This window comes from Rhipicephalus microplus, chromosome 10, assembly GCF_043290135.1.
Source record: "Rhipicephalus microplus isolate Deutch F79 chromosome 10, USDA_Rmic, whole genome shotgun sequence".
NCBI lineage: Eukaryota > Metazoa > Arthropoda > Arachnida > Ixodida > Ixodidae > Rhipicephalus > Rhipicephalus microplus.
The window spans coordinates 16,380,715-16,408,383 of record NC_134709.1 but is presented as its reverse complement, the minus strand read 5'-3'; the positions used below and the strand labels follow the sequence as shown (position 1 = coordinate 16,408,383).

General features: G+C 45.4%; 1 protein-coding gene across 1 annotated transcript in view; it reads right to left on the bottom strand.

The window, feature by feature from the left end:
• The window catches only part of LOC119181388 (vitellogenin-6), a 45,831-nt gene extending 23,392 nt beyond the window's left edge, over nt 1-22,439 (bottom strand). The window contains exons 1-11 of the mRNA XM_037432617.2: nt 22,156-22,439; nt 19,887-20,029; nt 17,696-17,830; nt 14,857-14,994; nt 12,727-12,891; nt 11,371-11,510; nt 7,978-8,158; nt 5,573-5,769; nt 3,719-3,887; nt 2,936-3,100; nt 2,302-2,502 (exon numbers count right to left, since the gene is read on the bottom strand). Coding sequence (XP_037288514.2) covers nt 2,302-2,502; nt 2,936-3,100; nt 3,719-3,887; nt 5,573-5,769; nt 7,978-8,158; nt 11,371-11,510; nt 12,727-12,891; nt 14,857-14,994; nt 17,696-17,830; nt 19,887-20,029; nt 22,156-22,207 — 1,686 coding nt within the window. The 5' untranslated portion in view covers nt 22,208-22,439. The remainder of the gene's footprint in view (nt 1-2,301; nt 2,503-2,935; nt 3,101-3,718; nt 3,888-5,572; nt 5,770-7,977; nt 8,159-11,370; nt 11,511-12,726; nt 12,892-14,856; nt 14,995-17,695; nt 17,831-19,886; nt 20,030-22,155) is intronic.
• Between the last annotated feature and the right edge of the window lie 5,230 nt (nt 22,440-27,669).

The following is a 27,669-nucleotide window of genomic DNA, read 5'->3' as shown; positions in this document are numbered from 1 at the left end:
GTTTCTAGCGTCATTTGTTTACTGCTTTTGTGGTGAATCACTTGGTAAAGAAGCTCAACAGGGTATTCTAAACAGCCTTACCCTTTGTTGAACTAAGAGCGAGTAACTAGTTAAGCTGTGAGGCAACGTTATTTTACGCAGCGGAAGCCTCAGAGCCTCCCACAAATCTTAAATCATTGAATAACTGATGGCCCCCATGGATGCAATTGCACGTCTTGTGACGAGTAAGGATAAAATCTCTAGTTTATTCTTTACGTTTCTGTCTTCCTGTCTGCAATACTTCAGTTACATCAGAATTTTTAAGCACAGTAAACGTTTACCGTTCTGCTCAACAGCTGCGAATGTAACGAGGTGTTCATGTTATACTTTAAGGGACCCTGAAATTGTTTTGACGATTTATTAAACACATGGGTCCGATAGACCAAGTTCCAAGGGTAATTTAGAGACTAATTTGAGCTCTCTGCGTAAACTGTGTAATTTACTACAATGCTTTACAGCTGCGAATCGCTCCAGATCGCTGCAGATCGCTGCGACTCAGCCAAATGCATTTTCAACCAAGCGACACGCTCACCAAGCGACACGCTCTGCCCCACTGACGTCAATCTTTCCAGCTGATCTGATTGGCTGTAGAACGCGCAGCATAGACTGCCGGTATTGGATCGGCGGCGGGATTTACGCATATGTGGTTTCATGACACATCGTGACGCAGGTGCCGTGAAGGCGGAGCTTAGCCCAGAGTGCTCGAAGGAAGAGTTGAAGGCAGTTGTGGGCAAAAAGCGGAGCGGAGAAGGAGGGTAATTTTTAGTATTCGTAGCTACGGTAATAATGAGTGTTTCGATTGAACTCTGGTGCCAATGATTGTCTCCAGTAGTGGTGTAATCAAAAACGGGATGTGAGAAAACCGTTTCAGGGACCCTTCAAGTAACGCTGTTATGATTTTCATATCTCCTGAATAGTAACCGCTATTAATGACATATTGTTTCAACTACTTGTGCGCATAGTTGATTGCTGAAGTAGCTGGGACAGCTGGGCGAGTTGTTTCCGGCGCTTTTCTGAAACATGAATTTGACTACTAAGGTTTATTTTGCTTTAAACTTTAGTTTTTAGTGCATTTCACATGACACATAACTTCTTTCGATACAGCGACTTCATGATGCTGTGTAATTCACGAATTTCGTAACATTGTATAACACCGTACGATTGTGTGAATGTTATGGTGCAATTGCATTTGCCTCAAGCACTGAAAAGAGGTTTAGCTTTCGTCAGATGTATTGTCACAACTCCATGTTCTTCGGGCTTGCCGGCCTTGCCACGTGGAGGCATGCGACTTGAGGGGGAAGAGGGGGGTTCAAACACCTCCTAGTTCTTGTTAAATTTTCATATGCTTCATTCAAACATTACGTGCCTACGAAGACACATACATGTTACACAGTTTAAACCCCTCACCCCTTCAACATTGCTTAAAAAAACAAAACTTAAGAACGCCGCTAGTGCACATGACGAACCGAATGGAGTTCTTGTATTTAGAACGTCGTTAAAACCTACCGTATGAATGGCTTGCCCGTGATGTCATTGTCGCAACTTCATAACGTACTGCTTCACCAACATGGCGAGCTCGATAAGGTAACGGCAGAAAACCTTGTAGCGTTTAACCTGCTTCAATGTGATATCGATGTGGTCAGAATTTTTATTGGCCTCTGCGTGTCAATAAGATAACTTGCGAGTGATGTCATGGTAAAGTTTTCGTTTGATGTTCAAGACCTTTCGTATGCCATGCGGTGCACCAATCATAGAGTTTCCCAAAATTAACTAGAGGGCACTCTGGCGCTGCGATCATTCAGTGACCATGGGAATGATGGGTAGTACACACATTTGCCTAGTCTTCGTACTTGCGGGTGGCGAATCGTAGTTACGGCTTCATTTATTGATGTTTCAGTTTTGTTTTGAAAGAAAGATTCAACCCTTTTGAACTTCGGAACCCGATTTGGAAAGGTAAGTTTGAAAGAATAAGGTGGTGAAGCACAATTGCTGAACATTTGGTGATTTTTGTTTTGTGAGAAAGCAGCCCCAAGCCACACGAACACACACGGAGCCAAAAGCAGGCCAGAAGTACGAAGATTAGACAAATGTGTGTACTACCCATCATTCCCATGCTGCCTGAAGCGCCGGGCGTTGCAGCTCCCATAGACACTAGTGCCAGAGTTCCCTCTAGTGTATATTGGGAAACTCTATGGCACCAGTATGGCGGTTTTAGTGACGTCAGTGCAAGCCACCTATAGTGAGCCGTAGGCGCACACTCACGAGGCTCGGGTTCAGGGGCGCCGTCCGCGTCAGAGCCCACAGGGCGGCGACTCTGCGGGTGATGGGCTGGTTGTCTCGCGGGTCGGCGAAGCGCTGGAGGTAGCGCACGGCGCCCGACGTGGCCAGGTTTCCGGCCGCGTTGATGTAGTAAGACACCCGCTGCTCAGACCGGGACCTCACTTCCTCCGGCGTCACAGAGTACTGCAGGCGAGACGGCGCAAAGGAGATGCTTGTACCAAAATGGCAGCGGCATACACACTTTGTACTAGCGCTATTCTCCGTATTACCAAATAGAAAATGAAAAGAAAACCAGAATCGAGAAAAAAACGAGAGAGCAAAATATGGCGCTCTTCTACTATTTTTGAGACCAGTTATCTAGAAGAAAGAGCTGCAATAGTTCCGAAACCTCCTGCGCCGAAAACCTGCACACACATTTTGTACAACTACAATTTACAGTCGTATAAAAACCAATAACAGACCAATGACTAAATCGACAAACAAAAAGAAGCGGGTCAATGTTTGCGCCTTTCGCAACGTTTCAATTGAAGGTAAAGAAACGAATTTAAACTTGGCGTTGGTCTTAGCTCACGCAAAAAGAGTTTGCGCCCGTTTTCTTTCAATACTAGACACTCACGTTGAAGAAAAGCTCGACGATGTGTGGCGAGCACAGCCCGGAGTCAGCCTCGAGCAGATTGGTGGCCCGGTTGCACCTGGCGCCACCTGCCAGCGAACTCACCGCCAGGATGCACGTGGAACGCAGCGACTCGCTCGCAGTCACGAACTCCGAGTGGCACACGTTCTGATGAAGTCGAAAAGTTGGGCACTCTTATTATCACTCTATGGGTGCTCTATTATCACTCTATGGGTGTTCCAGTATAGCTATATGGGCGCTGTATCATCACTCTATTACGGTTGATAAGACACTTTGTAAGTTATTCCACCGTGCCCTCTTAGTATATGGAGAGCTGGCAGTCCTCACATAACGTGCGCATAACATAAGTGGCACAAGTATTTTGGTATTCTTGCTTTTCACTTTGTCTGTAGAAATAATAATGGGTGAATTTAGAATAATTTTGCCGAAACCTGTGCATAATCACAGTGATGTTTTCATCTCGCCTATTTCTTTCCTTCTAGGATTGCTTCTTCCGTGCACAACTAGACCGAAGAAGAAGAATTGCCCGTAAGGTATGTTCTTTTCTGTTAGATCTGTAGAAAACTAGAAGACTTTATACGAATCATGCGAAAGCATCTATTCGGTACTCTATAACACGTGGATTTATTGAAGCAGCTCACACTCGCAAATGCAGGCTCTCAGTGGCCTGCACGCATTATAAATGTACGCGTTCACACGCTCGTATATGCATATGTACTTCCACTGATTGCATGCTGTTAAGATATTGAAATCTAGCGTACTTACGGCTAGCTCGCTCACGACTGCCACACTGAATTCCTTGAGATTGTTAGACAGCTTCAGCAGCAAGCGGTCTGCTTCGTCCGTGCTGAGCTGGCCGGCGTTGATGAGCTTCAAAGCGAAGGAGATGTGGGGATTGTTGCCAGCGGCTGCCAGTAGGTCGAGGAATGCATTCCTGCGTAGAGAAAGTTAAAATGTCTTACAAGCGGCACTCTGAATCGTAAAGCAAGAAAGGGCAACTTAAAAAATTGCTATGCTTAAACATACAGGATCACTGTTTGTCATTATCGATTTTTTCGCGTGGTCTATAGATGAACAAAGGATATGCAACACTCTATTGTCGTGCTGGTTTTTTCTTTCGTTATGGTTCAAGATGCTCAACTCATACAATGTCGCTTAATGTTTTCCCCCATACTTAATGTCTTGCAGGAAAGGTGGGCGAACTATCTCAAACTGATACGTGCTATTAAATCTGTTGGTCGTCACGCTAACTAATTGTTCACCCATTTAACGCTAAATTGTCACGGAAGTACTTAACAGCGTCTCTACGACAGAAATGCATGACAAGTGAACTGACTGCAGAAGCGAAATGGGCCTGCCGGTACGTTGTAGCGAAGGATGATGAATATCGCAAGGGCGCAATGTGAAAACACGACCGAAATAGTACCACTACTAAACAGCCTTTACTAAGGCGAAAGCCTAGCATGTCACATCGAACGCGTAATATGGTCGTCGACGTCGGCATCAACACAATTGTTGTAAAAGGTCGCCATCCCGTGATGATGGAAAGTACTCGGCTACTTCACCCGAAAACAGCGGCACAAATCAGCCTCCAAATCGTCATCCTTTCCCACGTAGCTGTCCTTTAATGGCTGTCCTTGGCATTACACCGTCAGTGGTAAAAGCACCGTCCCGGAGCTTTTAAAATCATAGTTCAGGTACACTGGAGTACGCCTTCCGTCTACTGATGATATGACGTCCTAATGACGTAAAACATTGCCAAAGTTGGTGACGTCATCACGTCACCACGATTTCACGTGATGACGTCATCACATGACGTCGCTATGTCAAACGTGTGCTAATCACGGAGGCTGTGCAAAATGGCATTAGGTGCTGAGAGCTTTCAGAGCGGGGCAGTGGTGGGGTATCACTACATCGAGTAAAACGAAAAAGAAGACATATTTCGCCTTCGAGTCGTTTTATGCTAATACAAAGGGGACTCTGGGATTTTCCAGAAAACAACAGCTAATATGTATATAAGTGACCCCACGTGACAGCACAAATGTCCTTCTCCGCGGGATATCAATCTCCTTGTCATACAGCAGCAACGACACAGTCTGCCGGCCAAGACCTAAAATCCGATGTACCTCCTAAACTTTGCGCTTGAGCCGGCAACCATCATCCGGAAGAACAGCGCAGGTGTCAAAAGGAGGCTAGCAAACTTCATGGAGTGATGATGAAGGCGCGGGATATTTGAATTTTCGACACCTAATTCAGTTTAACTGATGCTAGGGGCTTTGAAATATTAAGCGACGAAATAATAATAATAATAATAATAATAATAATAATAATAATAATAATAATAATAATAATAATAATAATAATAATTGTTGGGTTTTGACGCTTCAAAACCACGGTATAACTACGAGAAAAGTGGAGGACTCTGGAAATTTAGACTATATATACGTGAGGTTCTTTGAGGGTCACCTAAATCTGAGCCCACGCGCCTCGAGCATGGCCGCCTGCATCTAAAATGCGGCCGGGATTCGATCACGTGACCTACGGGTCAGCAGTTGAGTGCCACTGGACTACCGTGGCGGATATACGCAAATAAACGATGGCGATTGCGATGAAACAAACCTGACGTGCTTCTTGGCCCCGTTGGGCGCGTTGAGAACGTGCTGGTTGTAGATGTCGGATATCTCGTCGTACGTCAGGGTGAGCATGTTCGAGAACAGCTGCAAGAAGAGCATGCTGGCGCTCGGCCTGTCACGCATGTTCTTGAAGTCCTCGTCGCTGTACTCGACGGCTGCCAGTCTCTTCAAGCCCTCGATGAACTGTTGCAAGTGGGGCAAGAAAGAGGTCAAGAAATTATGTTTCCTTTGGTCACATTAGTCAGGTTCATTACACAGTTCCTAGGCAGCTTCAGCTTAGGTTCGTTTTGTAAGGCGTAGTATTGTTCGGCGAGTCGATAGAAAACCTCCATGTGTCGTCAAATGGACACCCCTGTTTAAAGAACTCGAAATGAACACTCACAAAAGAAAATAAAAAAGACACAACGCAAGGCGTTAAGAAAGGGACAGAAAACGAAGAATATTCATCTCTGCGCAGTAGTTAAGACAACAAACGTATGTGTACGTATTTGACATAGGGGCAAGTTTTTGTTAATGTTTTTTTTATTTTTTTAGAGATACTGCCAACCTTTTGTAGGGGGTCACTGCAAACACGTGGTGTCTTCATTGTTGTTGCAATGCGATCACCACTTGTTCGTAATTGCAAAACAAAAAACAAAAACATGCAAACAACGCGTGTATCGTCTGGTATTATTGACGGTTTGCGTTCAGAGAGGTTCAGATTAATATTTTTTTTTATGCATAGATGCAATACTGTGAACAAAATGAGCAAAAATGACTATGAATGCTACAAGCACAACTTGAGAAGGTTTCTAATATTATCAGTGTTGCTCCGAGACAGCTATATTTTGGGCGGACGAAGTATTTTTTCCAATATAATTTTTAAAAAGATCATATGTGACATTATTTTTCACTAATTGTTCAGAAAGTATTCAGAAAAAAAATGACTGTCGGTACGATGACGTCTGTTTCTGCCGGGTGTGAGCTTCCTCTACGAGATTGATTGATTGATATTTGGGGTTACATATGAACATGAGAGACGCTGTAGGGGAGGGCTCCGAAAATCTTGACCACTCGGGGTTCTTTAACGTTACTCAAATCTGCATGAGCACACGGACCTACAGCATTTCCGCCTCCATTGAAAATGCAGCCGCTGCAGCCGGAATTGACCCCGCTACCCGCGGGTCAGCAGCCGAGTACCTTAGCCACTAGACTACGCGGCGGTGTCCCCTATAACACACGGAAACGTTTTTTGCCTAAATCCGTTCGCTTGAGCTGGACATGGTGGCCATTCCTGTAGATAGCAATAGTAGAAGCACAGCGTGTCATTGATGGTGCGGGATGCATTGTGCTTAACCTCGTTATTTTGTGGTCCAGCGCGCTTTTCCTCCAAATCACCCGACTCCAATAAAGCAAAGATCTTTAACCCTAGACAGATCAAAGTACCAACGAGGCTTTTGCACACGTATTCGTTGGTGTGATCTTTCGTCCAGTGGGTTGGTATATCCTTGAAGAAACTTTCAAGGTGTTGGTTCTGCTGCATGCGGCAGCTGCCACCGCATAATCCTACATTAGGCAAACCACAGTGCAGAAAAATGAAGACTGTATGGTTCAGGCATCGTAAACATGGAAACCTTGCGCAGACTTGGTAGTTCGTACTAATGCCTCATGCGTTTTGTGCCTGTGGAATCCTTGCTTTAAAAAAATAGCTCTTTTGCACACATGTTGGATGGAGTCGCAGGTACACACAGGGCGTCGTCAAGGGGGAGGCCCGCGGGATGGCTTCATGCTCTCCCATAGTAGAGTACCTAGTACTCTAAATTGTTACCCACTTTTTCTAAAGACACAGTCGTGGTGCTGAGCAGGTTAAAGTTATTAGAGAGTTTTAGTACTGCGTACGCTGCGTACGTGGCGGCATTGCGTACGTAAGGACGCCACGTTCTGCGTAGTGCGCATGCGCAGACCGCAACGCGCACGTATCGCATTACGTACGCAGCCGCTACGTACGCACGCATGAGATGCGTGCGTGCGTACGTATGAGGTGATCGCGCCGCTCTCGAACAAGTTCGCGACAGCGCGGGACTTCGTTTTGCAAAATGGCGGCATCGAAGGCAAGCACCACCACCGATCGGCTCTGTGGCTTAATATATGGCCATAATCTGGCTATAACACTTGGATTGGCTCGCATTGGCTGTCAACAACACGTGCTTCTATTTTGATCTACCAGATGGCGCAACACGCTTCGCGCTCGTTGCGTACGCGGGTACTACGGCGTACTAAAAGCCGATATAGTGGCAAAGGACGCCACATAACGCAAGGTGCTTGCGTGATGCGTACGTAGGACCATTCCGCAGTACTAAAACTCTTTATTTTCCCTCCCGTTATCCGCAATAATCGCCACTCAGGTCTTACGGTTTCTCTGCTTCCGGTGAGTCCGAAATCGTGAACGTAGTGGTTCGGTGCGTGCAGATCCAGGCCCGTGACTGCGTCTTCCGCCTTGGGAAAAGCGTGCGACAGCCGCTGGTGACTTTCGACCTCGGGCAGCGCTGTCTCTGCAGCATTGTCGTTTTCCTCGACAAGCGTAGCCGTGTTGCTGCGAAGAAATCGCTTTCGTTATCAAGGCGACAGCCTTAGATGCACAAGCGTGCGAAGGGTTCCCTTTCGGAAGGGGAGGTACGGTCGCAAATGTACCACGCAGCACCCCCTCCCCATTAATTCAGTGTAGCGGGCAGACTTTGCGCCACCTCTCAGGCGACCAGGAAAGGCATTGGCTCTCTCTCTCCTTCCCCTCCCTGTGTGCGCGACTACGCTTAGATGCACCAACAATGGTTGTTTGGGCATGTTGGTACGACATATTGAAGGGAAACAGCCGGAAAGATGAAAAGCCACACCAAATAGGACACATGCAACAACGCTGACTTGCAACAAAAGTTTATTCGTCCAACCATATATTATATACCTGCTCAGTTGAAACGAAAATGACAGTAGGAGAAGAATGAAATATGAACATCATAAAAAATTGGCAGATCCCACGTACAGATGATGGTAACGTTGATGCTCGAAATGTGTAAGCGGGCGTATTACATATCTAGCGGTGGATGCACGACAAGACGTGATATCACGAAGCTGACGACTCGAACTGACACGCTTAATTATTACACCTTCGCTGCCAGATGGTTTTTTTTCTACGCAGAGATGCATGAATTTTTTATTCATTATTATTGTTCTTTTATGAAGATTTTTCATCACCTCAGGATTCTGCATGTTCCCACTTATTACTGTTCTGTTTCGAAACGACTGACATGGTGAAGACGTGATGCAGATATACAGTCTCGTACTCGGCGTATAATCGGTGCGTAATCTACTTGGTATGTACATGTGTCACCAGGGCTGGTGATCGAGCACCATTAGTACTTAGCTTACGCCATCTCGTAGCAATGGCAGATGCGCGTTAACGCGGTCGTTAGTATGGGGTGTCCGAGGTGTCCCAGGTTGGCGTCGGGTAAGAGCGTCCCCGTGCCGTCTGAGAGAGATTCTCAACTTCAGTTGTAGCTGCACGCCATGCACGCTGGCAATGGCACGAGCTGGCTCTTGGATTTAGGGAGTCATCCCCCCCATCGCTTCAAAATACGTGTGTACCTCGCGCATTGTACGTAAACGTTGCGTACGTGGGCTCCTCGCGTTTCGTATATGGTGTGCCTGCGCAGCACCCCTGCTTAAGCGCCCCCTATACTGAGCGTGGCGTTCAGGTGTTTGCGTAGAGATAGACAGTAGCGTTTGGGAGCGATATAAATGAGACTGTCTGACGATTGGCGCTTCGAGCCATGGGATATAAGGTGTATGCTCCTGTCTCGGTATGCCGCTGGTGTACAATAGCAAGTCTCCTTTTCAACCAATTTAGTGAACGAAAAAGAACCTTTACTCTTCCTATTCAGGGAAATAATTTTTTTAGTCGTGGTTCTTGGCGTCAAAGAGCAAATGTTCGCTTTGTCGAAGATAGATAGATGCTATTTTATTCTTGTCTTAGTTTTTTTTCTTCCTGGAGGCTACACCTATGCATTTGTTGTTCCCTAACAATAAAATTTCACTTGAAAGTAGCGCTGTGTCCTTCGGTCGTCTTACGTAGTTGCCTTTAGCCCTTACAAAAGAGGTGTTTTTATCACGTTGATTGCGTGCGCAACTAGCGTGCTTGTGTTTTTTTTTTCATGATGGTGTTATCACTTTTATTTTTGACTGTCATTTCTGTTTCTTTTCGTTTTAAATGCGCAGATATATAATGCGTGTTCTGACGAATAAATTTTTGTTATAAGTCAGCGCTTTTGTATGTGTCCTCCTTTGCCAGGTCTTCCGTCTTTAGCGCTGTTTCCTTCCGAAAAACTTGGATGCACGCCTATGCCTAGATTCCTCGGCGCTCGAGAAAAGCTACCGTGCCGCGCCAGCACGAGCGATGTGAAAATCACCATCGCATGATCGCGTCACCATATAACGTCATTATTACGTGACACGTCGCCGGAATTTGTGACGTCACCATGTCGCACACCGTGACGTCATGGGATGATGACATTGCGTGTCGCTTGGTCAGGGGGGGAGGGGGGATCCTGGAGGCCCTGCAGGAGCTTTGTGTGCAGGAAGCTCTCCGGAAGCAAGGGGGGTATCATAAAATCGAATTATAAGGAGAAAGAAAAACATTGATTTCGTCTTCGATGGGTCTTAATCAAATGCATACAGGAAAATTTCTTTTATTTCATCGATCGTCTCAGTGCCCCTTCGGATGGATGCACTTTCTTTTTTCGCGTGAAATACGTGCCATCTTTATATGTAAGCGTCTGAGTGTACCTCTCAAATTGCCTTGAGCAGCCATGTAATGAAGGCTGCCACCAGTGCCTTATATGAACACACTTTACGAGCCACCTTTCGAGGAAGTTGTACCACTTCAGGAAGTTCCTGACCTCAATGTAAAAACTGATTTTGGATACCGTTTACGGCACGTTGGCTCTGTTCGCATTCCTTTTGCTTTGCCTTCTTACTTGTACCGTAGGCGTCTGCACAGTACGAAGGTGTGGGAGAGGGCAGCCACGCTCCCCCCTAATACCTTGTCTTTGCAGCATTCTGATCACAAGGGCCTGTGTAGGACGAGGTTGGAAAGAGAGGTTTGAGGGGAGGGGGTGTGGCTGCGGTCGTATTCGCCCTCCCCCCTCCTCAACGGAGAACCCTGGGATGCCTGAGTTACGTTGACAAATACTCCCTGTTTTTTTTCTTGGATACAATACGTCCCTGCCATTCCTCTTCTCCTCTTATTCCTCCTCCTCCTATTGGTATTTGTTCTAGTGGCTATGGCTACGAATAGACGATACCATTTGTTTCGGTAGGTAAACTGTGCGTCTATTCTGTTGTATATGGCCACAGTTTCGTTTACCGTTCTGTCCGTCTTTGTCTTGAGCAGCTCTTTCTTCTAAGCCGCCTCTGAAGCCTCTCCTGATTCGATGAAAAACCCTACATTTATGTGCGTTCCATCGTTTCCTCGTGCTCAAGCGAATGATGCGGTAAAAAAATTAACAAATTCGCAAGCAATGGCAACAAACAACGGCGGTTCTATTCAGTCTTAGCTTTCCACAATAAAACTGACATGCCCACAGTGTAGCTGTGTAACAAGCTTGGCATTGTTGCTAGCGCTGCTCCTCCTGATGCTTTTAGCACGAACGGCCACGCCAGGCAATACTTTGGTCGAAACACATGCGTACTTCAAATAACTTTCAAACACTACCCAATATGTGCTCTAATTTCACCGTCCGCGTCACTTCTTACTTGATTTGAACGTGGAATTTCTTGCCATCGCCGTAAGGCGCGAGTAGGTGGTCGGATGTTCCACAAGCACAACCGATGACGTATCGCTCTCTTGTGCCCTTCAGGCGGTACTTCACCTCTGACGTCGTTGTGAGTGGCAACTGCAGAGAGGCATGTTTAAACTGCATAATGCGCGCACACGTGAACAGACACCACAAGGACTAAAACGCAAACAAAGGCGCCTACGCGCGGCTACAGTGTATTGCAAAGAAAAGCATACACGTTCATATCGCTCGTCACATGACCTGGATGGAGAAACAGCAAAAGATACACTTGGCATACATGTGCCTGAGGTCGGACCTTTGGGCTGCATGCTTATTAAATATAAAAATTCGTTATCAGTGTGATGGAGGGTGCGCTTACGCCTTTTCCCCTACTTCTCCTAATGTAACCAAATATTCAACTGATACATAAACCGATACCAACTAGCCCAGTTAGCAGTGCTACTGCGAAGAGGCGGCGTTCACAGTGAATTAGAGCGGTTGATTGTGCAATGAATTCTGCGTGTGAGTGAGTGAATTTTAAATGAAAAGAAGATAAAAGTGAGCCCCGTAACTGTCTCTCAGGGGGAGGACACCTCAACGATAGCTCACGAAGGGTGGGGGTTAAGGAGGGATTAAAAGGTAGATAGGTAGATAGATAGATAGATAGATAGATAGATAGACAGACAGACAGACAGACAGACAGACAGACAGACAGACAGACAGACAGACAGACAGACAGACAGACAGACAGACAGACAGACAGACAGACAGACAGACAGACAGACAGACAGACAGATAGATAGATAGATAGATAGATAGATAGATAGATAGATAGATAGATAGATAGATAGATAGATAGATAGATAGATAGATAGATAGATAGATAGATAGATAGATAGATAGATAGATAGATAGATAGATAGATAGATAGATAGATAGATAGATAGATAGATAGATGACGGAGAGAGCGAGGCGCAGGGACAGCGACATCCAGAAGTAAGGAGAAGATAGGAAAGATGGACATGGTCGCAGGAGTCCGAGGACGGGGCACCACTCGGCGAGAGCTCTTGTCGGCGTCAGGGTATGGCGTAAGGCGAGCCCAGTCGGCCAGAGCTGCGCTGTCGTCGGAGATCGCGGGGGGGGGGGGGGGGGCACAACCGGTCGGCACGAAATCCAGCCAGCGAGTCTAATCAATGCTGCATTTCGCGTCAACGTTTGCCGTTTCATATATTTCTGAATTGGGTGCAGTGCTCGCCTCTGTTTCTTGTGCTATTTTAGTGGTCAATGGGATGAACCTCTGCCATTTTACTCGTCAGCCGGATGGCGTTCTTACCCATTTCCGAGACTTGCAGTCGGTGCACGGTTTTCCCTTGAGCGTTCCCGTGAAGTGGTACGGTCGCTGTTCGCACTTTTCGATGTCCTTGATCTTGGTCACCTCCAGACCTTCGCCTCCCTCCGACAGGACGTAAGTGGTCTGGCATTGACCGTTGAGGCCGTCCTGCCGTGGTACGTGCAACAAAGAAAGAAATAAGTCAGAGTTGGTTTATTTTATCGAATTGATATTATGGACACATAATCAACTTGCGTGGAACTTGTAAGTAAGGTTGTTTTAGTGCATTGTTTTTTTTTTTTTCGTCGCGAGTTTACGAACGCTTGATTGACGAGGAACGTTCACCGAGAAAGTTGGTAAGCGCACCGTGTCGCTTTCTTTAGTTCCTGACTTTCTTCTGTGTTTTAATAACGTTACATGTTCGTTGTTATTATATTACTATTATTATTATTATTACATGCAAACAAAGCATAACGAGAGCAAATATTGGAGGACGATTGAGCTTCGCATTCAAGCGTATAACGTGAAAGCGTAGTAGGTCCACCTTCGCATCACCTTCTCGATCGGCATTATGAAAGCGGCGAACGCACGAAGATTGGAAGACGAAGACGACACACAAAATACTTGTGTCGTCACATGCGGTCTGTGTGTCTTCTTGTTCTCGTCTTCGTGTGTGCTCTCATAATATCGCTGTACTACCTATAGCTGGGACCCAGCCTGTGTCTCAGTAGGTAGTCTCTCTTCGCTTTTCGGTCGACACCTCAACCATGTCGCAAGGAAAGAAGTGTCTGTGCGAATATGAAAGTATCCTAGAAGTAGCCCGTATACTGCAAGTACACTTGCAAAGCGCCCACTACGCTATGATTCCTTCTTTTGGGAATCGGCGAAGTACCCAATATACGCGTCCGCAAGGAAAAGCACGGACTTACGCAGCTGCTCCTTGTGCTGGTTTTCGCTGGCGATGAAGATCTGAGCGTTTTGTAATGGGTGGGTTTTTAAGACCCATCACTCCTTGTGCAATGCACGAGTCTCGACGCGTGACGCAATTCTACGCTTCTACCACTCAACATTACACGCGTTATAGACTCCTCTCGTCGCATGACATTCGTACAACATTTTTTTCACCCTCAATACCAATTAGTGGCGTGGCTCTGTGGTCGAGCACCTGCTCGTCACGTCGTAGACCTGGCTTCAAACAGCACTCGGTCACAGTCTTTTTATAGTGTATTTGCATTTTTCTCGAATTTTCGCATACGGACAATGCTGATTTCCCGATCATAGTCAACAACGCCCACACCGACGCCCACACTGACGCCCACACGACGCCTACACCGACGCCCACACCGGCATTTTCGCGAAACGAGCTCTTTAATGCTATCGCGTGAACGGTCATTGAGCAGGGGGACAAGTGCCCCCCCCTGTGAAGGGCTTACTCGAGAGAATATTGAATGTATTTGAGGATAGGAAAAGACAACGAAATGAGCATCTATAAATAGGCATCTATGAATAATGACAAGGGACAGAGTGCGACTATATTAATGAAAAAAATATACTTTATTATTGAAAGCAATAGCGCGAGGAATTGTGGTCAGCTTACAGGAAACCAAATGGTGAGATAGGTGGGAGTCGTATATCTTAGCTCACATAAGCCACATTTCTCTACGTAAACTTTACTGTACAGCACCGTATCGAGCCCTCTCATCAAAGAAGGTATCTTCAACGTGCAGTGCTCATGAGGACCTGAAATTCCCCCGGCTATTCAGGAGCGTGGTATCCATATTGATTAGCGCCAATCACGATAACTTTAACCGGGCGGACGGTATAAGGCTTGTTCAACTTAGTTCATTACAACTCTCAGTAGCTTTACGTTAATGAGATTCATCCGCTCTGAATTTACTAGCTCATAAGTCCAGTATAAACTTAAATTAATCTATGGTATCACCCCAGTAGGTTGTTAGTGTGCATCACTGTCGGGTCTGCTCCGATCTCATTTGTGTGACAAGAATTAACCTGCATATTAAGCAAGTTTTTCATTGTGAATTCGTTTTTTTTTTTGTAGTGTGCTTGCGGGTTATTACACTGCATGTAGGATGGTTCGGTGTTAACCAAACCTGAATTCTTTAGCACACATACCTCAGTCACGACGAACTCGTTTCCCAGTGGGTTAATCTGGCTTCGCTTGGACAGGTCCAGCTGGAACAAGCTGATGATGCCCTTTTTGACGTTGTGGGACCATATGGGCTCGTCCTTGCCCAGTTCGGCGTGCTGGAACTGCGTAAAGTGGTACCAGCGTAATGAACAGGCGCGTAGCGCCGATGCCTCCCACCGTCATCGCCAGAAACGTCTTTCGCAGTTTTATGGAACTTCTACGCGGAAGAGCATTCATAGTAAATGTGCCGTAATTTGTATTCAGGGCTATTAAAGCACAGAAACTTCATATATCATTCCTCCATTTGTCGTTTCACAAACCAGAGGACAAAAGAAAGCTTTTCGGCATATGCATTGGTGTGAGGCTTACTGAAAATAAATTGCATGCTAGAAGTGTGCGCGGCGCCCATGTTGTTGTTCTGTCCTCCGTTTTGTTCCCTCAGTTTGGTGAAATGGAGAAGTTGGCAATAGGCTGCGGAGCCTGTCTAAGTTCAGTGTCACGCAGTGGAAGTGCGCTCATTTCGTGCAATAACAAAACTGAAAACGTTGATTACGGGCTCATCCAGTCTTCGAGCGATGCTAGAAATAAACACTTACAAAAAATAGGACAGACGGGGGTAGCAGCTGGGCTGGTATCGTTCCTCTCCCTCTCACCTTTACGTGCCTATTCATTTATTTCTGCATTTCTCTCTCTTTTTCGCTCTTTCTATCTTTCTTTCTCGATATTTCGTTTCATTCTCTCTGTCTCCCTATTTCTCGCTTGCTCTTTCTGTCTCTTTCTCTCGGTCTCTACATCTTTCTTTGATTCTTTTCCTTTCTTCTTGCTCTTCCTGCCTTTCTTTCTCTCTGTTTCTAACCATCTTCTTATGGTATGCTTTGTTTTATTTATTTATTTTTTTGTTCAAGAATTACTCCGCATCGCCCTTGGGCGTTACAGCAGGGGGCTTTACAAGAGAGATACAAATAGATCTTCATTTACACAACATAGGTACTTGTTCTTCAGAAAGCTTGTTCCATTCGGCTACACACTTCGAAAAAAAAAAAGAATTCGCAAACATGCACGTCCTGGGCCGGTAGTCATGAATTTTGTGTTTATGATCATTACGCGTAGACACATAAAAAGTGTATTTAAATAATTATCTTTGTTTATGCCTACCTTGTTATATATTTGAAAAAAAAACAGTTTTAGCCTTTACTTCCGTCTTCGTGAAGACAACAATTCCCTATTCATTTCTTTTTTGCATCACTGCGACACTGTCCATTCTACGGTACTTGCCCAGTACGTACCTGGCTGCTCTGTTTTAGATACCTTCTATTTGAGAAATGAGACTGGCTTCCGATGGATCCCATAGTTGGCAGGCGTACTCTAACATAGGTCTAACACGTGTACTTCGTTTTTGCACTTCGTTTTAATTCAACTTCGTGACATCTTAGGTTTTGTTGAAGAAAGTTCAGCGTCCGTTCAGCCTTACCAACTGTCTCGCTGATGTGCTCATTCCATGAGCAGTCAGCAGAAAACACGACGCCTTGGTACTTAGAGACATGAACTGTGGTAAGAACCTCCTTATTTATAGAATAGTTATTTATCATTGGTTTACTCTCTCTTCCTTCCTTTCTTTCTCCCTCATATCGGTTCTCCTCTCTCACTTCCATTTCCCATACCCGGATATACGTACCGCGAGCTACGCATGGGCAGACGGACGTACGGACGGACGCACGGACGGACGGACTAGTGAGTGAGCTCACGTGAGCCCACTAGGGACATCTCACTCCAAGAGCTTCCACGTCTTCTCCGGCGCGCCAGCTGAGCGCCGTGTGACGTCACTGCTTTTCGGGCATGCGCAGCACGACCCTCGATAAGCTACGCGAAACAGCTCAACCTCGGCCAGTGTTGCATTACGCTAAAAAAGGGTTACACTCTGCTCCACTTAACTCTCGCCTGCGGATCGTGTGTACTTGGGTTATAATTCCCGCTCACGAAAATTTCTTGTTCTTGAATTTATCTCTTCTTTCTGTATTTATTTTTACCGCTGTACGTACTCAGGTTTTTTTTTTTTTTTTGGCTCGCCGCCATCGGTTCGCATTCATTTATCGGCGTAAATATTGCCTCCTTGATTGAGTAGTTGAATTTGCCCAATTTCTGAAGTACATGCACGTTCGTGATGATGAAGGTTTTCCGGTTACTGTAGACATTTTACGACTGGTTATAAAAACTTCGCCGTCAATACATCGTCATCGAAACCGCTTTACGTTTGAAATTTTGGGAAGGAGTCGTATGAGAACATAGTTTTAAGCTCATACCGATACTTATTTACTGATATCGTTTACGTTCACTTTGATGCTGTAGTAATGATGTTCAGAAGGGGACTTTGGATTGCGTGGACCAGAGTGCTTGTTCTTGCTTTTTAAAAATATCTATTTTCTTGTGAAGCAATCGTAAATTATGGCCACGATTTATTGTGAACCAATCGTTTAATATTGCCACTCAATTGCTGTGTCTGGTTCGCGGTCAAGAAAATTACACGGGGTTGAAAGAAAATGTCACACCACACAAAAAAATGCGAATGGAGACAACTTCATACTCAAGTCTCATGTTTAATGATGTTCTGTTCCTTTAACGTGGACCTAAACGTCGTTAAAACATCAGACACACTGTTGAGACCTAGCTGTAATGCTGCTGCGTTTCTTGACAACTCGTGATGTTGTTTTCGATGAAGAGAAAGCCGACTTGGTTAATCAGGTAAGTGGGTAAGTAACCGTTCCCAGCACGGAACGATGGAGTGCGCGTATACTTTTCTGAATGAATGCGTGCGACGTGCCTTACCCGGCCATCCTTGAAAGCAGCGGCGAAGGGCCGTTCGAGGTAGTTGGTCAGCTGCTCGTGCGGTTGAAAGTTGAAGGTGTGCGTCTTCAGGTCAATTGTTTCGGCGTGAAACGTGTCGACCACGAAGTCCGAAACCTAGTACGATCCACGTGGGTGTAAGAAAAAAAAAAGATATTAGTGGAGCAGGTGTTACGCGTCAGTGCAGTAATCGCTTAAAAATGTAGTCAAGAGTAGGCTTGGTCGAACGCGTGAGTTTTCAACTGTTCTTAATTGCTCAGCTTTGTTCAGTTAACCTAACACACGTATGTAAGAGATGAAAAAGCGATATGGAGTCTTTGTGATATTATTCTGGGAATAGTTTGGAAAACGAACGCGGTTAAATTTTTTTCGTAAGTGAGCAATGTTCATAAAGCTTTTTTTAATGTTAGCATTTATGCCCGTAGATCTTTAATATTTCTAGACTAACCCTGAAATTCTACACAAAATGTCTGCGGAAGAACCATTGAACACAGCAAGCTGTATCAAATTTGCTTCCTGACTATTGGCTGTATAGAATCCGCTTTATGGCTTCTTACCTCCCTGTGTCCACTCACAAGGGCATAAGCAAGCTTTCGTCGTCTTCTCTATCAAGTTCAGAGTGTTAAGCTTAAAGATACGAGGTAACTAGAAAGTAGATCCACACAAAATTTTATAGTCCGAATGTGTAATCATTTTCTTAAACCTTTAGTTAGCGAGAAAAACCGGTGCTTAGTGTCAGACGTGTTGTTGCATCCTCATTGAAAAGGGGGAGGCAACGATGTTATAAACTTTAATTGCTGCTGCCGGGTGACGCGGCAACCCAGGATGAGAAAGCAAAGTGAAGAAATGGATTGTGATGTTAAAACAGGGACCAGTATGCTTACGTAACTAAATATGTCTTTTTTTATCTTAACGAACTGGAGGAGTCAGCTTTACAAAGAGCTCTACAATAATCTATCAAACCTACTAATATAAACTCGTTTTCATAGAATGTAATCATGCTAGAAGTTTCCTTTAAAATCACAACATTCTAGTTGGTCGTGACAACCGACGTTAAAAGTCCTATATGTAGCCTTTTGTTGGAGCTGAAAAGAATATAGCCAAGAATAAAGGTGACGGGTGTGTTAAGACAAATCTATCTACAACAAATACACATAGAATCTATGAAGCATAAGTAATCTCATTACGGGTCCAAATATTTTCGTAGAAACGATTAGAGCAATGCAAAATGCTAATCCGCTGCCTAACTGACATGCAACTTCCTGAAAAGCCTGCACTTAGCGCAATTCATTAGAGGCTAAGCTCTTTAGCGTGTGGTTTGTTCCCTTGTAGTAGTAGTATGTTGAAGCAGTAGCCACTTCTAGTTCATTTTCAGAATTGCTCAGTAGATGGCGCTGTGTGCTATGTCCTTGAAGATAATATCACTATATTGCATTAGTGGTTTTTGTATTAAAGTTCACAGCATATCCACGGAGTGAATAATGACGAATGGGCCGAAGAGTCCGCCCCTCTGTCCGTCACAGACAGACAGATGCTTCGCCCCACTCATCATCATTCACTCCGTCGATATGCTGTGATTTTTTTTTTCGGACGTCGAACGTCATCGGGGGGCGTCAAGTGTGCGACGGCAGTGCATATAGTCGTGTCACAATTAAGGAGGATTAGAAAAAATTGCTGGAACGGAAATCATTGCCTAGGAGTGAAACCGTGCCTTTGGCACGATGGCAGCTGCAGCGGCCATATTACGAGAGGCATGATGTAGTATCACCGTTAAGAACAGAGCGTATCCCTCGCACGCCCAACGAGTGCAATGTGGAAATTTTTCGGGTCACACAGTACTCCAAGTGCGTCTTAGTGTTACTAGTTTTCTTTAATGTGCCTCTTATTGGAGGCAAAGTTCTTGGGAAGTTCAGTCACGCATACTCGTTTCGGAAACAACGATCTTTTAATGTAGAACTAACGTAGAATTTACTCTAACATATCGACGCCACTTCATCTTTAAGTAGGCCCTATCACAAAACAGCATGTTTCCGCCATCTTGGCAGTGGCAAAAGCTGGCTTCACTTCTGCTGGCAAGGCACTGCGGGAGCTTCCACTCCAGCAATTGTTTTAATCCTCCTTGGACACAGTGCACAAATTTTTGAAAGGGCACTTTGCGGAGAAGCGCTCTTACCTTGAAATAGGTGAGATCACCTTTAGGCTGCACAGACACTTTACTGCGGAAGGCGAACCCGTTTGAATGTCGCGGCCGATCGAGGTTGATCGTTTGAACCTTTCCTTCGTAGTTGTACACGTACTCCTTGCCATTCTCGAATCCTGCGAGGGAAGTTTGGCAGGGTAACAGTCGTTTGCATGTCGGTTGTTCTTGTTTTTGGTCGCCTGATAACTGTGACCCACTTTTGCTTCCTTGTTGGTTGGTTGCTTGGTTGGTTGGTTCCTCAACTGTTTTGCTAAACCCATTCAGGGGGATATGCCATAAATCGGATGGTGCCTTGCTTATTAAACTAATTCACTTCTTGAAGGAAAGAGTTGAATTCAATGCTTGCTTGTCCATTTGTACTGGCACGGCTGGTGTACTAGCTTCTACCCACTATGAATGATTGCCCAAAAGAGCCAGCGGTTCATCAAAAGAGTATACCCTACAAACTCTGGCTCATACTCACACTTCGGGATTGGCCATGAACTGGTTAGGAAATTCTGGAATTTAGCTCCAAACTTTGAATACGTAAGACAGAAGTATAAATGAATAAATATGAAGATTAGAATAGAAAGTAGCATACATTTAAAGCTATGAATCCGAGAATATGGAGAAGTGATTGAAGTAAATGTAAACGTAAAGACGAAGCCGGGGCTAGAGGAACGTTCACATTTTTAGAGATAGAAAATTGTATTCATAGTCATACGAAAAAATACTACAATAAAGGAATTCGTTTAATATTAAATATAGCTTATGATACTGTTGGTTTTCTTAAGTACCGAAAAGTTGATGCTGTAATGCTGACCAGGCCCGTATCAAGAGGAGAAAGAGCGGGGGGTGGTATACGGATTCTTCAAGGACTTCAACAAGTGTACTACGCCCCCCCCCCCCCCCCCCGAAAGAAATTCCTGGCTGCGGGACTGATATGTATCAAGGCATTAACATGGTATCCTCCCTGATTCACACAGGAATTCTGAGAGGAACCCGGCAGATGTCCTTTTTACTATGGTGGAATGCCGATACACCGTGGAAAAAAATATTTTGAGATTATAGTGGAATTTCTAGACTGTGATGAAAATTTCGAAGTACCTTTTCCTTTGATTTTTTGAAACGATGACAGTTTAGTAAAAAGTGGTCGATGTTTGCAAGTTTGTTATAGCTAGGACATAATGGGGATGGCCCCACACCAGACCTGTTTACATGAAAGTTAAGCGGAGTAATATGGTGTCGTAATTTTGTGATGCATATTTCCTGATGATTGGTGGGCCCATGCTAACGGGAGGGGGGGGGGGGGTGTTTGTTTTAGCTTTGCGTTCTATTCTATAGATGTAAATCCTCGCAAGTGGCGACGCGATGTCACTCAATCTCTTCGCTGCATTGTGCTCTGCACTGCAGCAGTCAACTATAGAACAAATCATGTCCTAGCTATCGTCGGTTAAAATGTCCCAACTTTACCGAAAAGTTCTGTCATCGAAAATTTTTCGTAATTCTGCGCAATCTTACCACATTGTCGGCTACCTTAAGAAAATCTGAGGCTGAATTCACAAAGGTCCTCTTTCATGAGTGCTCTCTGCGACCAGCTACTCGGCTTCGCTGATGATACTTCCTGTATTATGATTGGCTGAAGTTTTCTAGTGAGAGCATTTTTTGTGTGTGTATAGGGCGTTTCTGTGAATTTGAACCCGGCTACTATACAAGACAAATGAACAGGCGAGGTGCAGGCAAGTGCCTTTCTACGCTTTGTGGGCTGGGGTTTGATTGATTGATATGTGGGGTTTAACGTCCCAAAACCACCGTATGATTATGAGAGACGCCGTAGTGGAGGGCTCCGGAAATTTCGACCACTTGGGGTTCTTTAACGTGCACCCAAATCTGAGCACACGGGCCTACAACATTTCCGCCTCCATCGGAAATGCAGCCGCCGCAGCCGGGATACGAACGCGCGACCTGCGGGTCAGCAGCCGAGTACCTTAGCCACTAGACCACCGCGGCGGGGCGGGCTGGGGTTTGAGCTTTCCGTATTTCAAATCTAAACATTTGCTTAAATCACGGTTTGTTTCTTCTATCTTCATTGCGTGTAGCTTTTGGCCTTTCAGGTCTAGAGATTTTTCGAGACAAATCAGGAACGTTGGGAACTGATCACGTCACCTAGGGTTCAACATCATAAGTGCAACAGCTGTAGTTTAGTTATCCTCCGGTGGGCGCTGGGATTAAAGAAACAGCGATGATTCTTAACCGCACTTACCTCTCGCGACCTCCGCGCTCAGCAGGAGCGCCACCGCGAAGAGGACCTTCATGACGGGCGAACCCGTCCGACACGCCACAAAGAGAAAAGCCGGTCCTGGTCACCGGAGTCCCCTTAAGTAGCCTCGGCCCTCAGATGGCCCGCAACGTGGCTGTGAAAGGGACGGCGCAGCTCTGGAGATGATAGCCGCCTCGGTAAGCCGCCTGTGTCTCCGAGGTCCTCGACGTGGCCGTGTGTCGAGCGCAGTTTGTAGACTGTTTGCCGCCGACTCGGTGGCCGAAGCCCAGGCGCCCTCCTTTCCCAGCAAGACACGACAGATACTCCTAGTGACCGAAGTTTGTTCTATGATTCGCTAGTTGCCTCGTCGACAGGGACAGTTTTTTTCTAACGGCACGGACGATCCGTTACGAAATGCCTCCTTAAGCAGTGATGCATGTATGGCTGCTGTAACGCCATCACCACCGTATCGTATGTCTCGATAACGATTATCGCGGGGGAAAAACACAGTTCGTTTCACCAGAACCAAGTGAGAGGCACGCGGATGATATGACGCTCCAGTGACCATTGCATGCTCTGGAGTAATGAACAGTCAGCGGAGCGTGCGCCTTTCTGACGTAAACGATGGGTTCAAAACGCAGACCTTGTTGTTGTGCCTAGGGATCAGTGGCTTGTCTCTTCTTTTTTTTTGGGCTGGCCTTGCATCGCACTGACCTGGTACAACTCCACAAGCTTGAGATGTTCTGGTTGCACGCCTTGGCGACGCGAACTTTTTGGGGAGATAAAGCGCGCACGAGGTAGCGTTGATGACCTTTTTACGCTTAATTCCAAAGTGTCGAAACAACTTGTGAAGAAATGTTGAAGTTAGTGACGCTCGGTTTGTCCGGAACATCTCCACTTTCCTTTTTATGAAGTGAACCTTGCAACATCATAGCATTTGGTCACTTCCGCCTCTCGTTACGACCATATTTTTCAGCGCTGGACATTATCCGTGGCTTCGTACGAAAGTAGTAAATCTTACTTACCTCAGCATGTACATTTCTGTTAGCTCGCGTTTAAACGTAAGAAGCCGTCCACCGAAATGCGAAACCACAGCAGCGCAGTTTCTTGAAACATGCGGCCAGCCATTGCGTAACGTGCGACTTGAAAGGCCTCCACGACTTGCCTGCCTGAGCAACACAGTTAGCCTAATACAACTTGAAACTGGCTCCTGTGTGGCCCACGGTGTGTGCCGTGTAGAGTGGCTGTGGCTAGTTCCATCACGCTACTTGAAAACCTGTGGGGTAGTGCGTTGTATGCGGGTTGATTACGGAACAGCTCCGAAAACCCGTGCGCGCGTTTCTTGTATCGTGTTTAAATCACGAACTATAAATTCAAAAAAGTGGGGACAGCACTTCTGCTGTGCCGGCTGGAACGCCGGCTGGGACGATTAATTTATTAGCAGTGATTAATTCAATGCCCGATGCAATGCCAAAATTGTGGGACATGACCGCGAAATAATCACTTTTGTTACCCAAGATGGTGTGTGTCAGTTTAAGGTGTTGAAGCATCTCTAAACCTCATAAATGAAGCCACCTCTAAACCTCATCCTACTAGTTACCCGCCGAAAGCGCACTCGCATTTGCCTGTTTCATAAAATATTTTATCATAATCCGAAACTCCGTTCCCGTTTAATCCAAGCTGCTCCCTTCATTTCTCTTTGCCGTAACCACCAACAAAAAGTCACAGTCCCCCATTGCAACACAGTAACATATGCCCAATCATATCTCCCAAGAACTTGTAATGAACGTAATTCCCTGCCTGCATCAATAACAAGCATCAATTAATCCATTCAATTTAAGAATGTCCTTAAAACAATGATTACCGAATTACCCCCTGTATGTTTTTTGAACAGTTTATTTGTATTGCTTTGTGCCTTCACCATGTAATAAAAATAAAATTAGTGTTATCATTTGCTTTATTATGATGTGAGTTGTTAAGAGTATTCATCCTTGTACCCCAATTAGTGACAATATGTTTATGGCATTTGCTTTGTATTCCTTGTTTTTTTTCATTGTTGTGCATGCCCTTCCCTTCTGAAATGTACTGTGTACCCTGAGGGTAAAATAAATAAATAAATAAATAAATAAATAAATAAATAAATAAATAAATAAATAAATAAATAAATAAATAAATAAAAGGTAATGGCCTAATGGCCTCCGGCTTCCGAATGCTTCGATAACCTTTGAGCGTACGATGAATACCCTAGTTCTGGCACTGATGCTGATTAGTGATGAAGATGCGGACGGTTTTATCTTGTAATAAATGTATACGCTATAGCCGTTTGCATCGCCCGAGTTCGGGTAGGGCCTTCACGTCTGCCAACGCTTTACATGACCTCCATTCCGCGTCTATTTCCAAGTGGCTGCGATACGTGCATGCAAGTTTGAAGAGGGCTGTTGAAATCTCTCGCAACGTCAGTCAGTACATGTCAATTAACGTTTAGCAATTTATAGCAATAGATATTGGGGTCTCACATCCCAAAACTAGCATATGATTATGAGGGAGTCCTGTGAGAACTGCGTAAATGTTGACCCACCTGGTATTCTTTCATGTGCTTTCCAGATGTAAGCTCGCGGGATCCACCGAAATGCGGCCGGAGCCTTCCGGTCAGTGTTTAGGAGCTATAGTATCACCCATAAACATGACATCACTCTTATTTGATAGGCGTTTGCAAAAACCCCTCTTTTGCGCTCTTGTGGGCTGAAGGCCTTATCTGGACCTCTCCGGAAAGCCTCTCGCCCGCCTGTCGGGGTACCTTCAGTGCTGTCAACAGGTGCGTTCAGTACCTCTTACATTGCTGCGAATTCCAGCCCATATCAAGTCCCGTTTTTGGTGGAAATCGTAGTGGTATAGGGTGTCCATGCAAAGCAAACTGGAATAGACTTGTACGGTCGGCCAGCGTTACTCGATTGTGCAATCATGGAACGTGTTGTTTCCCCTTTATCAATGGAGGGTCATTTACCGAGCAAATAATGTACGATGTGGAAGGTGGTGATAGGGAGGACGGGAGGACTGCACATGCAGCCCTTCTGCGGCGACCCAGTGAAGCGGTTGCGAGTTTGCGCTGGTGCAGTGTTTTTCCTCTCTCCGTGTATTGTCGCGCTGCGTTGAAGTTCCGCACACTGGTGCCCGTGGCTCGTGCGGAATTTTTTTCGTGAAGCGCTCGCCTCGTCAACTGTGCCTCAATCTGACAGAATGTGCCGTAGTTGAGGTTTCCTTACCCTTTAATATCTTTTTTTCCTATTTCCATCCTGCTCTCTTGGTCTTGGAATTAGCGGCGGCATCCCTGATAACATTGCGCGCTGCTCTGGGCACTGCAGCTACTCCGTACCGTGGACGTTGTCGACGGCAACCGTCCGCGTTCCCTTACCACTGCCCTCTTGGGTTACACCCCCTGGTACTGGCGGTTGACGCGCGATACAGAGCGCTGCCGCGAACTAGCTGATAAGCAAGGATATAACTTTGTTTTCTCTTGATTTTTTTTTTTGCCCCAGTCAGAAGATAGAGCCAACTCTACGAGTCTGCTTTGCTGCTTTCGGCGGAGAAATGTAGTTATCTTATGCTGCAGCTTCTGGAATTTACCGAGACGGCATGTCATTTTGTTGCGTTCACTGTCAAATTCCGAACCTTTGTTTAAATTTTTTTTCAGACAGCTTCCAGAAAACTCCGACCAGCAGCGCTGATCAGTGTTCGGGTAGGTCATGTGGAAATGTCAAATGTCACTCACCAACGTTTTTTTTTTGTTTTCACGAAAAGCACCAGAGTTTCGGTAAGGCAGATAATGTTTAAACTATTTCATGGATGGGTTTCCGCGCCGCAATATTGGGCTGTTAACGCAGCCATTTCGTATTTTAGAGAATGGAACTAGGGCTAAGGCAAACATGTACGCATAAATACGGTTCGGTTGGTGCATTCGACGATTATCCATGCCGATTGCGATATTTATTTTATGACTTTTTTTATTCTATCTCCCGTTCTTTACTTCTCACTTCATCTTTCATTATATCACCTTCTCTCTTCTCCTCTTTAGTTCTTTCTATCTTTTTTTTATATTGTCTCTTTTTCTTCTCTTTCTCTCTGGACATTTCTTTTTTTCAGCGCTGTGCTTAATGATCTCCACTACTTCAACTCGCCCAACTTTCAGTACTGTTGATCTCCACTACTTTCCTTACTCCTCACATCAGAAAAAAAAAACGCTCGCACAACGAGTTGTAGTGATGTAGTGAACCAGGCAACTTCATTGCATTCAGTGTACAACGTTGAAGGTTTGTCCCTTACTTTACGTAACTAATCAGGGGGGTAGGCCGATCGCGTTGTTTTTCTGTACCGTATGGTTGATTCGGTGTGACTAATGCCTCTTGTGACACAGGTCGGATCGGGCGGGTTCCAGTGCTTCGTTGGACAAGACACCTGCTCTTTCGTTGCCGCGGACACCAACGTGTAAAAGCACCCCCTTAAATGTTATCTCGATGCCTTTTTTGGTAGCTTCTTTCAGTTATGCTAGCGACTGGTGGCAGAGCTCGTTTGTGGGAGTCCCTTGATAAAGTTGGGGCATTGCTGTCTTATAGTTTGAGAGAATTACATCAATTGCATCTTGTTAGGCGGGTTCATTCTTCAGCTTGATGCTCTTGGCAATGTTACGCGTTAAAGAGTGCCTCTTTTAGTCAACAAGAGGATTGGAAGGAAGCACTCAGAAGCGGCGATCTTCTTTAACAACTAGGTTCTGTGAAAAGGACCCGCGAACGGGCGGAGGATCATGGTGTTCTGGCCCCAACGTGGGCGCGACCCGCAGCTACGACTATGTGGTTCATTAGGACCCGAATAAAGTTCGTTGACTGACTGACTGAGAGCTGTTATGGACAGACCGAGTGTTTACTAGTGGGCCTGAACAGCTCTAACTGCTAGCTCCTTGGGCTATTCATTCTAGCCGAAACCCAGAGAGAGCTGTCATTGGTATATATTGGCAGTCTTAGGGGGACGTGCCAACAGAAAAGTGCATTTGGAAGACCTGACAGAGCAACGTTACGTTAAATAACAGAGGAGAGAATACTCACCGCGGCAATATAACAGAGGAGAGAACGTGCACCGCGGCAATTGCTCCTCTTCTCACTAACAGTGTCTCCGAGGCGAACACGAATACTGCAGTTGCTGAGAAAAGCGCGTATGAAGCGCCTTTCTTTAATTCCCGTGGATCGTAGTTGCATGAGAACAAATTTTCGTATGACGTAGTCATAAGCCTAGAAGATGTCCATGAATACAGCAAGGGTAGAAAGGCTATCTTCTCGATGATGTTCGATATGGCTTACGTGGTCTAATATATTATTTCGATTGCACAATGACTGCCTAACACCATTCATGTATGTAAGAACCTTATTTTTCTTTTCGACAAACCTATTCAGACGGTGCTATGAACGAATTTTGCTATGACATTCTAATCGCATGGTGTGACATGAGGCCGAGTGACATGAGACCGGG